The sequence below is a fragment of the Eleutherodactylus coqui genome, chromosome 4, assembly GCF_035609145.1.
Source record: "Eleutherodactylus coqui strain aEleCoq1 chromosome 4, aEleCoq1.hap1, whole genome shotgun sequence".
Taxonomy (NCBI): Eukaryota; Metazoa; Chordata; class Amphibia; order Anura; family Eleutherodactylidae; genus Eleutherodactylus; species Eleutherodactylus coqui.
This window is the reverse complement of record NC_089840.1, coordinates 129,807,923-129,820,591: the sequence shown is the minus strand read 5'-3', so window position 1 is coordinate 129,820,591 and position 12,669 is coordinate 129,807,923. Positions and strand designations below refer to the sequence as shown.

General features: G+C 46.3%; 1 protein-coding gene across 1 annotated transcript; it reads left to right on the top strand.

Annotated features, from left to right (window-relative positions):
• The first annotated feature begins 2,097 nt into the window (after positions 1–2,097).
• Positions 2,098–9,666, top strand: LOC136625692 (large ribosomal subunit protein P2-like). The gene is made up of 5 exons (XM_066600108.1): positions 2,098–2,234; positions 4,087–4,210; positions 6,631–6,679; positions 7,695–7,787; positions 9,562–9,666. The coding sequence occupies exons 1-5, from the start codon at positions 2,113–2,115 to the stop codon at positions 9,630–9,632; spliced, it is 459 nt and encodes a 152-aa protein (XP_066456205.1). The 5' UTR covers positions 2,098–2,112; the 3' UTR covers positions 9,633–9,666.
• The last annotated feature ends 3,003 nt before the right edge of the window (positions 9,667–12,669 follow it).

The window sequence follows — 12,669 nt, the reverse complement described above, 5'->3', positions numbered from 1 at the left end:
TGGAGATTAGTACAAGGTATGGCGCACACGGAATATGCTATACTGACACGCTCAGATTGAGGCGCCAAACCGCGCCAATAAAACGCTGTGTGAACATCGCCTGAGCATGTCTGTTAGGCTGCTTTCACACAGACAAGCGCGATATAAGTGCACAAACCTCAGACCGATATCGCACTTTTAAATTTACGATTGTGGATGTGAGCGCGATGTCTCTTGAACGTATCTCTGCTACATATTCGTGCTTTTAACACATTTGAAAAAAATAGCGAGTGCTTCCAATAGTATTCAATGGTAAAAACTGCAGCGACCTCGTATGCGGATCTCATGACATGCGAGTGCGATGTGAAGACCTCACAGCACGTAACGGGCGTTCCATGCAATGAATCGCTCCAGAATAGCATGTGTAGCGATTTCCCCCCCCCCCCCCCCAATCTTGCAGCATTACTCGTGAAAAAACACACTATCGTGTCATGCTCACACGCGAGTTCCGTACATATTGCTATCAGATGGAACTTGAACATTAAAAAAATCGCCGTGTGAACACCCCTTAGGCTAGTTTCACACGGGTGATCGCGATTTTTGCCGCAATAAAATCCCAGCAAAATGGCATCTTTGTTCCTAGGATTTTTGAGCCCTTTAATGCTTTTTTAGAATATAATCTTGCATCGCATCCGTTAAAATCGTGTATCTTTTAACGCAAGTCAACAGGGCTTCCTAATGTTTATATCGCATCGCATGGCATTGTGATGCAATAAAAAGGCGCCCCCATAGGAATACATGGGAGGAAAAATATCGCAGAAAGCTAGAGCGAGCCACGATTGTGTTTGTTGAAAACATCGCAGATGGGAATAAAACCATTGAAAATCATTGGCTTCCTAATCTACTTTTTTACTATCACATCAGGTGAAAATAGCACGATTTTCTCACCCATATGGAGCCAGCCTTAGGCCCCTTCACACGAGCGCAGGCGTATTTGCGTCTGCCTGAGCGCTGTGTTTGCAGAATAAACAATACTTTTTTGTGCCCCATCAGCATATTTACTGCACTTTTTGTGCCCGTAACACATGCTCATTTGTGCGGGGCAAAAAATATGCACTGATTGGAATGGCTAATAAGTTCAATGTGTTCTTTTTCCTGCACAATCAAGCAGTTTCACGCATCTCCTAGCGTATTGTGTACGTATTTTTTAGAGATGAGCGAGTATACTGGCTAAGGCACTACTCGCTCGAGTAATGTGCTTTAGCCGAGGATCTCCCCGCTCGTCCCTAAAGATTTGGGGGCCGGCGGAGAGCGGCGGGGGAGAGAGAGAGATCTCCCCTCTGTTCCTCCCCGCTCTCCCCCGCAGCTCCCCGCCCCGCACCGCCCCCCAAATCTTCAGGGACGAGCAGGGAGATACTCGTCTAAAGCACAATACTTGAGCGAGTAGTGCCTTAGCGAGTATACTCGCTCATCTCTAGTATTTTTGCATCCCCATTGACTCCTAAAGGGACTTGGGGTGCGCAGATGTGTAGGAAAATAGAGCGTTTTTTTTTTTGTTTGTTTGTTTTTTTGCATGACTGAAATGTGCAGGATACGAGCATATTAACAAACCTATGGCAATCCATGGGTTCTATTCTCAGTGCATAGCGCACAAATACATGCATGTGAAGGAGGCTTAATTGTGAATTTTGTCTTGTAGAGAAGTGCTATCTAGCTCTTCTGCCCTCCCTCAGCTCACCCGGCAGCTCACGGCCGCCTTTTTACACTTTTATTTGATTTACCACTGAAATAAATATTGCGCTCGAAACTTGAAAAATAAAACGCTAAACGCGGAGCACGTGACCTACGGCGCATGCTCTATGTTCCACACAACCTCTAGGTAACCGCGCGTGCGTAGTGTAATCTTCCGGGTTGCCGGCAGTAATCTTGCGCATGCGTAAACGCGGTGTTCACGCCCCGTCAGCCGGCATAAGCATGATGCGGCTACTAAACTGCGCATGCGCACTGCCAGTCACGTTCTTATTTTTCTCGATTAAATCAAAATATTTAAGCGAAATTCCTTTTATTGATTGTGAAATGTAATAAAAACACAAACGGACTACATTTAATTAAAATTTTAAACGTCATGTGTCTATGACCTTTGAACTCGGCGGCCCCTGGATCTCTGCCGTGGAAACCCCGTGGCTCTCTCTTTCCCTCTCGGAGTCGGAAGAACAGGAGCGTGCACACCGTTTCGTGTCTTGTACGGACTTAAAGTGAGTGTTGTGTGCGGTCCCGGCGCCCCACGGTGGCGGCCGCACGTCTGGGGGTGTTGGGGAGCTGTGCTGGTGGAGCCGGGCGGCGGTCATTTGCTCCCACGTGGTGCAGAACGTCTGTCTCACCGCACGGGAACAATTAGTGTGACATTAAAGGGCTCTCCAGTGATATTTGTTCACCCATTATGTATTATGCCCCCAGTATATATAAGTGGCTCGCGTTACCGTGGTTACTAGTGTGAAAGGGTGCAGTCACGCGGGTGAAGGCGTATTTCGGTTGTGTGAATATGAAATGTAGTTATGCAGCTGAAAATTACTTCGGCCTGCGTTATTGTACATGCAAAAAATGGCGCGGAAGAACCCGTGTATTTGCTGTGCAAATATGCAGGTTTACTGCACACTAAGGCTGGGTTCACACAGGGTGGATTTGCCGCGGAAATTCCGCGTGGAATTTCTCCGCGGCAAATCCGCCTGCGGCCGCTAATCTCCAGATTAGCCAGCCATGTGGACGAGATTTCTCAGAAATCTCGTCCACACGGGACGGCCAATCCGCTGCGGTAAGTCAGGCAGGAACCGCGGCTGCGGCGACCGCAGCCGCGGCTTTAGAATATGCAGCATGTCTATTTTTTCTTTCCGCTGCGGCCGCACTCTCCTCTATGGAGCGTCGGCCGCAGCGGAAGAGCGAGCGGCCGGGCCACTTCAAAGCCGCCACAGGTTTCTCCGCGGCGGTTCTCCCAGCGGAAATCTCGCGGTTTTTGCTGCGACCAAACCGCGGGATTTTCGGCGGGAATACGCCCAGTGTGAACCCAGCCTTACACCTGACCGTTCGCTTCAGTTGTGCCTAAGATGCGCCAAAATAGTATATTCCGTTTTTCTTTTGTTTTGTTTTTCCTAAGCGATTGAACATCACGTGAAAAATGCACATGTGACCTGATGCTCTGAAATCAGTGGGATCTATTCACCGCCTATTACGTGTGCGGAATATGAGGGTGTGAACACGCCTGGCCCCTTGTCCTCCGATGGTCATGTGGTCTCAGATCAACTTGGGGTTATACATTTAGACTTCTAGTTGGATTCTCGCTCTGTGTGATCGCTCGCGGCCATGCGAATACATTGATTTTCACAGTTCCTCTCACACTTAACGGTTTTTATTGCGTATAATAATGAATGCAGCCTGGCCTATGTTACCGCGTATTACGCAGGATAGAGGCCTATTCTATGTGTGCGTAATAAGCGCTGTACATACACAAGTGCCCTAAAAGAACAGGAAAGATAAAATGAAACCAGGAAGGCGACGCATGATGCTGTGCGTGAGATACTTTCATGTGCCGTCAAATTGCTGCGATACGCAGTCTCACAGCACAGTAAACCGCAGAATTTTACCACTCGCTCATGTTCGCCTGGCCTTGTAATAGAGGAGATCACAGCTCATCCTCCTGACTGTATACTTATGGGCTGTTGCTCATTGGGGTGAATATAGAAGGTTGTCATGATTAAACTGTCACCCCAGCAGGTACAAATGGTATAGCCTCAGCCAATCCTGTGCTGATGTACCATCGTCCTGCTTCATGCGGTTTCATGCATACACCAACTCCTGGCCTCCTACATGCTCTAACCAATGCCCAAGTGCCCTAGTTTTCTCCATCGCTCTAGACCCAAGCATTAAGGTCATTTTGGTTGCCGTCTGCTTCAGTGTGTTTGTTCTAGGCCTTTTTTAGTGTAGCAGCCATCCTGGTGATCGGGGGTCTATGGATACATTTCGCATACATCAGCGTGTGCTATGAACGCTCCTTATGTTCGTCTGTCACTGTATTTTGCGTGTTATTTACCATGTCTTTCATTGGGCTTGCAGAATGCGTTACGTGGCCGCTTACCTGCTTGCCACCCTTGGTGGTAACAGCAGTCCATCAGCAAAAGACATTAAGAAGATCCTGTCCAGCGTTGGAGTTGATGCTGATGATGAACGTGTCAGCAAGGTCAGTGGTTCTGATCAACGTCCCCGCATGGTGATGGTGTCCAGTATAAGCCTGCTTGTATATTATAGCGCCATGGCAGGGCTCGTCTCTATAATGGTGAGATTATAATGCTGCGGGATGTGGTAAAGTCATGAAGTTGTTTTCTGCTTTGAAGACTAATCACTGCCTAACTTTGCCTGTGGTTCAAAGTGGGGTTTGAGGAAGAAATTCTATTAACTCAAATCCTGGTGTGATTTGAGTATAGTTAACCACTTAAGGACTGCCCATAGATTATACATGTGCAGGCAGTCCTCAGTGACGTCTTAGACTGTCCCTGCAGAGAACCCCCTAGAGATCCTTCGTTGTGTTGGAGCTCCGTGATCTGAGAGTAATGATGGCTCAGGTCCTAGAGCTTTGCCTGGAGACCAATTAGCATGATCTCCAGTTATGTGATGGCTATGACTGCCATCACAGTGAGAAGACGATGCTGTGCCCTTCCCTCTATCAGGAGTCGGGCAGCCCATCTGCGGCCTCCCTGCATGCAGCTCTGTGCCCCAGCTGTTCCAAGAGAGCTGAAGTCACAGATTCATCAGTGTGGTCTCTGAGCATGTGACGGCAGGGACAAGTTACATCTGTAGCAGTAAAGTTGAATTGTAAATGTAAGGAAAAAAAACGTTTCTGAAAGTTTCCGTAGTAAGGCTGGGTTCTCACAGGGCGGATTCTCGGCGGAAATCTCGCGGTGTGGCCGCAGCAAAAACCCGCGAGACTTCCGCCTGGAGAACCGCCGCTGCAAAATCCGCAGCGGCTTTGAAGCGGCCCAGCCGCTCGCTTTTCCGCTGCGGCCGGCGCTCCCATAGAGGAGAGCGCAGCCTTAGCAGAAAAAAAACCGAACATGCTGCGGCCGGCAAATCCGCGCCACTGCAGCAGCTTCTGCTGGCTTAGCCCCAGCGGATTTACCGTCCCGTGTGGACGAGATTTCTGAGAAATCTCGTCCACATGTCTGGCTAATCTCGGGATTAGCGGGCGCATGCGGATTTGCCGCAGCGAAATTCCGCACAAAATTTCCGCGGCAAATCCGCCCCGTGTGAACCCAGCCTAAGGGTATGTTCACACGGCAGAAACTGGCATGGATTCTGCATCTGAAGCCACAGCAGAAACCTGCGGCTAAGCTAGATATTTTTGCTGTGTATTTTGCCTTGGACTCGCACTCGTGTTTAACTGTCAGTGTGCAAAATCAAAAAGTTTGTGTGGAACTGCGTGACTCTACACAAATCTTTAATTGTGTCAGAGATTGTGCCCATTGACTGGGCTAAATGCTTGTGTGACTCTGCGGCAGAAATATGCGCCTTTGGGTGAATGCAGATGACCGAGCCGGATTCCGACTGCGAAAATTCTCGCAGCAGGATGCTACCCGTGCCCCTTCAGTGACCCGCGGCTTAGCTGTTCGGCGTCATTGCTCTGCTGGATGTGCCGGCTGGCACAATGGCGCAGCAGTGTGGGCTTCTGCGAGGCTCACACTGAAATAGGACATGCTGCGATTTTGTAACTGCGCGAGTTTTCACGCGGTCAAATTGCGGCTGTCTGCATAGGATTGCATAAACTAATGCAATCCTATGGCAGTGTGCAGCAGTGGGAATTCTGTGTGAAGTCTCACCGTGGAATTTCCGCACACGTGCATTCAGCCTTAGCTACAGATTTCTGCTCAATCCACAAGGGGATCCTTCAATTCTGAGGCTTGTGATTGAGTCCTGCTGCACACTAGGGCCACATGTGGGATATTTCCAAAAACTGCTGACTCGGGATAATAGATATTGAGATTTGTTTATCTGCTAACTGATGCAGAAAAAATCATTTAAAATATCCAAAAAAAAATGTAACTGTTTAAATTTCACCTCTCCCTTTTGCTTTAATTCTAGCGAAACGCCTAAGGCTGCCTTTCCACGGGCAATGATCGCCCGCGGATCACGCTCTGCAAAGCTTTCCATAGCGTCCACGAGCTGAGAATCATAGCAATTCTCCACTTGCGGGATTTAAATTGCGGCATGCTGCTATTGCCGCGATACTTCGCGGTGAGCCTATCTATCAGATAGGCTCACCTCGGAGACCTGTCAGGGCTCCCCGCGGCGGTATATCTCTAGCGATATTCCGCTGCGCCCATGGACAGGGGGTCTAAAGGGTGAACACACTTTTTAAATGGTGTTTTGAATACTTTGAGGGGTGACGTTTCTCTAGCATCAAGCAGCTGGTCAGATCCAATCACAGATCACATGGCTACAAATCTGTGCATCCTTTTCTGGGTAGTGCTACCAGTGTATAGAAAGGAAATATAGTGGTGATGCCTGACATGCCGCATCCAATTGTGTAACTGGGGTGGAGCACCCGCGCAGTCACTGCTGTCATCTATTGAATACCATTTATAGCAATTGTTTCTCTCTTTTTAGGTGGTGTCTGAACTTGGTGGGAAAGACCTTGAAGGAGTGATTAATTCAGGTATTGCTTTCAACTCAGTAGTAACATTAACACAAGGCCACATTCACATTGGCGTTATTTCCATTGTTTGGCCCTGTCATAGGAGCCGCACAATGAAAATGCTGTATCTGGCACACGCTCGACTTGAACTGTCCCGGCGCAAACCAGTGACAAGTGGTATTGCATCTGGGATTCTGTGCTGAATCTGTGCCTGAGGTCGTTCCAGCGGCCTCCTGTGTGGACAAGGCTGAACTTGGTTTGGTGTTTACTGTATATCATAATTGTACACATTAAGGCTACCTGCAGACGGCCGGGCCGGATGCAGCGGGATCCGACCCATGCCCCTGCAGTGAACAGTGCAGTTCACCTGCTTCCGCGTCTGCTCTGCTCTGTGATGTACCATCTGCCGCCCATCCGGCGCATGCGCAGGGCTAGCGCGTCAGTAGTGACATTTCTGTGTGGGCCTCTGCCAGACCCGCATAAAAATGGAACATGCCACGATTTGTTTTCCGCGTGTGTTTTGAGGCGGTCAAATTGCGGCTGTGTGCATAGGATTGCGTTTTGTAATGCAATCCTATGCAGGCGGGCACGGGTGGAATTTCCACCCGTGTGCAGGGGGCCTATAGCAGCACAGTGAAAGTTTGCCAACAGCAGGTGTTGAACTTACAAGTCTGCAGTAGAGACTGTCAAAGCTTGGTCAAGTCCACAGTAGAGACTTGAAAAGCAGAAACAGATGACACTCAACAGGTATGGAGCGGGTTCAAACCTCGATCCCGCTCCATATGCCACCTGCGACTGTCCGCCATACTTTTTAGCAGGTGATCCTTTAGAGGTTAATATGCTTTTAGCATGCCTTTGAAACGTAAGGAAAATTTTGTAAGTACATTAGGCTCTTGATTGAATCTGATCGCTGAATGCAACTTCTGATCTGTTAAGCTGTGAAGTGTAGATATATTCACATGTCCACAAAGCATCCTTTGAGACTGGAGAGATTGTACAAATTAATTCATGTCTCTTTTTTTCTTTTTTTGCTTAGGCCTTTCTAAACTTTGTTCAGTACCATCTGGTGGCGCTGTGGCTGCTGCTCCTGCATCTGCTGCTCCAGCCGCTGGTGGAGCTGCCGCACCAGGTAAGATAATTGTTTCCGGTTCCATTGCCTTAAACACCTGGCCTCGTGAGATCTGCTTTCCTGAGTTGGCTCTCCTTCACACGGGTGTATTTGTACGTGTAAAATACGCAGTGAATAGAACCCATTGATTTCATTGTTCACATATTTTGTGTGTGTATTTTCGGCCACACAAGAGAACATGTTATATCTCTCTGCATATTTGTGCACCAAAGGTCCCCATAGAAGTCAACAGGGGGTGCCCAAATGGGCGCACATTACGCAAGTAGATGTGTGAAACACTGCGTAATTGCGTTGGAAAAAACAGATCTGGAACTATTTAGACATATCAATCAGTGCGTTTGTGTGCCGCAGGCAGAAAAAGTACAATACAAGACGCCGATATGTGCACAAAAAATATGGACCAAGGCATGCACAATTGGGCTTATGCTTGTTTGAAGCCAGCTTTAGGCCTGGTTTACATCTGTCAAGTAACTGAGCTTAGTTGACTAGCTATCCCTCCTACCTCTATTCTACTTGCCTTCGCACTGTCCTATGCACTTTCCTGCCTTTTTACAAAGGGAGACTGCAAGGTGAATGTGCAGCAGAGTGGAGGATGAAAGGGCAAATGGACGAGCAACTATGCTGCCTGCTCGACCACTTGACTCAACACAGTGCTCGTCTGTTTACTAGTCACTTGACCGATGGTGGTCAAGTGACTAGTAAACAGGCGAGCACGAGTGGTTATGCTTCCACTAACGTGCCGCCTTACCAATGTAAACTGGTCTTTACGAACAGAATCCTAGAATGGTAGAGTTGGAAGGGACCTCCAGGGTCATTGGGTCTGACCCCCTGCCCAGTGCAGGATTCACTAAATCATCCCAGACAGATGTCTGTCCAGCCTTTGTTTGAACACTTACATTTAAGGAGAACTCACCACCTCCTGGGGCAAGCTGTTCCAATAACAAATGCATGTATTTTTACCAGTGTTGCACAATAAAATAATTCTGTCCTCATTTCAAGACCTGTAACATTGTTAACTTTTACAGAGTTGTATGAGGGCTTATTTTTCACAAGACAAGTAAAAGTTTTCTTTGGCACCATTTCTGCGTACATGCAACTTTATTAGCGCTTTTTATTTAGAGATGAGATGAACTAAAAATGCATTTGACATTTTCAGTCAAAGATCTAGGGGCTATCAGCTGCCTTAAGAATTCATTGGTACCTCATGATTGCATCCCAGGGGAACTGAGGACCTTACAGAGGCAGGCAGGCAGCCACTTGGGTGCCAGAGTCATTATTGACCGCAGCATCTGAGGGATTGAGCAGCCGGGATCAGAGGTTGCTCGGATAACAGCCAAGCACCCACTAGACCCAGCATGAAAGACCCATGCAGGGCTTGTTCAATACCACCTTAAACATGGTGCACAGTGGAATAAGGCCCCTTTTAATGGCTGCTGTAAAAAGGTGGTCGTTAAGGTGTACTGCATATCAAGTATATTGGGTTTCACTTACTACCCTAAATATGTTTGCTCTGTAGGCAAACCTTTTCATTTTTTTCCCAGTGTCTATGATGGTATCTCTGAACAGAAGTGTCAGTAGAGCATTACTCCCCTCTCTATTAAAGACATGCACTTTTTTCCAAGTATTTGTGTCCAGGAAATCGGGAGAAGTGCTTCTCTGCCAGACAGATGATCGGCCGACAGCCATCTAATATGAGCCAGCTTTAGACTTTTATTTGATTATAATGGATATAATGGTTTCGCATCTAAACTTTGTTGTTTTTTTATCCTAACAGAAAAGAAAGAAGAAGTAAAGGAAGAATCTGAAGAGTCTGATGAAGACATGGGATTTGGACTCTTTGATTAAGTACTATGTAACAATAAAGCAACAATCCATCCAAGTTACGGAGTCATGTTACTAAATCAAAGTTTGCATTTGGAAATGGTTTCACTTTACTTCGTCTTCATGACTAGACGCCATCTTGTAATATGAGCAGGTTAGCTGCAATTAACTCTGTTAGGCTTTCTGTCTCTCTTTATAAGCGCAGGTGGGGCTTTATTTTTCTAATTCCCTATATGTTATACTTCACAGTAGTGGCTGAGCTTATAAGACCTGGACATTGGGATCAGAGTCCACAATGATCACATGATTGATCTGTAGGTGATCACTGGGGATCTTTTTACATCAAAAACAATCAAAATGGCAAGTGGTTAAAAAAAACCTTCCAGTGAAGACTATTCCTCTTCTTCATACAGCAAAGTACCTTGAATGACAAACTAGCACCTCCTTGCAAGGTTAAAATGACAACTAAAGGATGAGTTTACTCATAGCAATTGCGGTCCGGTTGAAACTGTGCTGATGTACCGTGCTTCCCCGAAAGGAAGACTCTTTTATATTCATTTTTGCCCTCCAAAAAAACACAGGGTCTTATTTTCTGGGAATGGTTTATACTTGCCTAGCAGACACCAACCGGGTCCCTTCTGCTGATCTTTGCTGTTCTGTCAGGCTTCTTTGCAGTTCTCAGCGCCGACAGAACATCACTGGCTGGTAACGGGGTTTGTAAACCCTCAATACGTTATAGTTTAATATGGATGATTTTCTCAATGAGGTGGGAGATATACACATATATAAATTTTTGCCAGCTTACCCGGAACCAGGACCAAGGATCCAATAAACATCAGCAGAATAATTGTAGAGAGTAAGCAGCATATGGGGTGGTTATTGAAGCATATACAAGTTGTTGTTAGAGATAAAAATCCATTCTTTATTCTTCAACTCTTTGCATAAAAACCGCCTGCAACGTTTTGACTGCACTCAGTCTTTTTCAAGCCTATATCAGCCATAGCACACGCTGTAGCTTATATAGTAGACATACACATAAAAGAACCAATCACCATATCCAACACAAATTGACCAATACAGACAAATGCCCTAATAGGATGGCTGACTTACACATCAGCCCTAGAAACCAATTATCTATTCAAATTAGGATTAATTAGTGGTTCACTTACCCAGAACTGCTCCAGTTGGGACTGCGCATGTGCGGGAATAGCCTGGATGTATTGCGAGTATATGACTCAACCCTCCATAATGTTGTCTTACGTCGGGTCTCCTCACCTTAACGGCGCAGGCGCGAGACACCCGACCTGTCACTCAATACCAATGAGCCATAATCTAGTTTAAACCGCACATGCTCTGATCCAGTCCATCATCGCGAGGATAGCAACCAGATCTCACACATAGCATATTTAGTTAGCGCATGCGCCTAGCAGTCCACATCGGACGTCATAATGTTAATATCACCTAGGCCAGTGTTCCCCAACTCCAGTCCTCAGGGACCGCCAACAGGTCATGTTTTCAGGATTTCCTCTGTTGCACAGGTGATCTAATTATTGTCAGTACCTCAGACATCGCCACAGGTGTTCATACCATAGGATATCCTAAAAACATGACCTGTTGGTGGTCCCTGAGGACTGGAGTTGGGGACCCCTGACCTAGGCAACACAACAAGCTAACTTGTAGGGCTTGTTACTAGCGTGTTGCTCATATATAGTAACCTAACAAGCACCATAAAGTGCTTCAACTTGCCTACTATAATTATAATAAAGGGGTTGTTCATAGTCGTCTTATTATAAAAATATAAAAGTTGGATATGTCAAAGTCTATTTGTCTGTCAGGTTTTTAGATCATTAATTTACATAGTACGCCAGACCCAACCCTCTCTATAACCTACAAAAAGATATGGCTTTAACCATACTACTGACCATAGTCAATTGCTGGCAACCTGAAAAAAGCATATTTGTCATCAACCACTTGTTACCCAATATATTATATACCTAATACCCCCATGGTTATTGTAATCTAGAGCTACCGCATCACTTCTTATATGACAGAAATCATTTGTAAACCCTGCCTCCAGCAAGCGATTGCTCTGATTGGCTGAGCCACGGCACCCGATCCAATCGCAGTCTTTTTTTTTTTTTAGTCTAGCATAGCTAGGGCTTATTTCCAGGGGAGGGCTTATATTTCAACCCCCCCCCCCCTGAAAATTGGGGTTAGGGCTTATTTTAGGGATAGGTCTTGCTTTCAGGAAAACACGGTATTACTACAGACTGATGCAGTTTTTAAATTGCTGCACTTTTGCAGGTAGACAGCTGTTTTAGTGCAGGTCAAGCCAGAAACCTACTGATGGTTGCAATAGCCCTGAAACCGCTGCCTGTACATGGTTATTCTGGTCTTGGCTTACAATTCCCAGTCATTGTTATAAATAAGGCTTGTTTGAAAAGTCTGACATTCACTTACAGGAATGCTGCCTTCCAATAGGTGGCGCTGCAGATGTAGTATTCTATCTTCCCAAGTGCAGTTCTCAGTCGCGCAGTGCCCGTTTTGTGTGAACTTGCTCTAAAAAAAAAAGTAAATACGTTTAAAACCTAGTTGATGCATGATCCTGAATAGTCTAAAGAATGTTAGCTACCATCTCATTCAAACATCGGAATCTAACGTACGTCCGCTTCATAATTCAGTTTTTTTGCTGTAGATTTAAACTTATAGTTGGTGCAGTTTATACTGTAAACCAGCAAGTTTTCAGTAGTTTAGTGTGGGGGCTGAGGGGGAGAAATACACCCCCACCAGGCATGAAGTAGGCATAGCACAGGAAAACAGTTTTACCTAAACTGCTCCTGTAAGTTACTTAAACAGAACTGGTACAGCACCAGCCACATAAGCCCCATCTCCCAATGGTGCCAGCAGCTCCTCTCTAACATGGAAGCTGCTGACTGACAGTCAGGTGGATGCCAGCTAGATATATGTGAGCTGCCTTTCGATAACGTGTCAGTTTGAATTTCGACAACCACACATTGAGATGCTTTGGAGCTTCACAGCATCACGTGCCACAGGTTGAGCA

What these genes read in the sequence shown, in the direction of transcription:
- LOC136625692 (XM_066600108.1), top strand. Translation starts at nt 2,113, where the DNA reads ATGACCTTTGAACTCGGCGGCCCCTGGATCTCTGCCGTGGAAACCCCG. An exon ending in ATGATGAACGTGTCAGCAAG is followed by an intron (nt 4,211 to 6,630) that starts GTCAGTGGTTCT and finishes CTCTCTTTTTAG; the next exon opens with GTGGTGTCTGAACTTGGTGG. An exon ending in TGAAGGAGTGATTAATTCAG is followed by an intron (nt 6,680 to 7,694) that starts GTATTGCTTTCA and finishes TTTTTTGCTTAG; the next exon opens with GCCTTTCTAAACTTTGTTCA.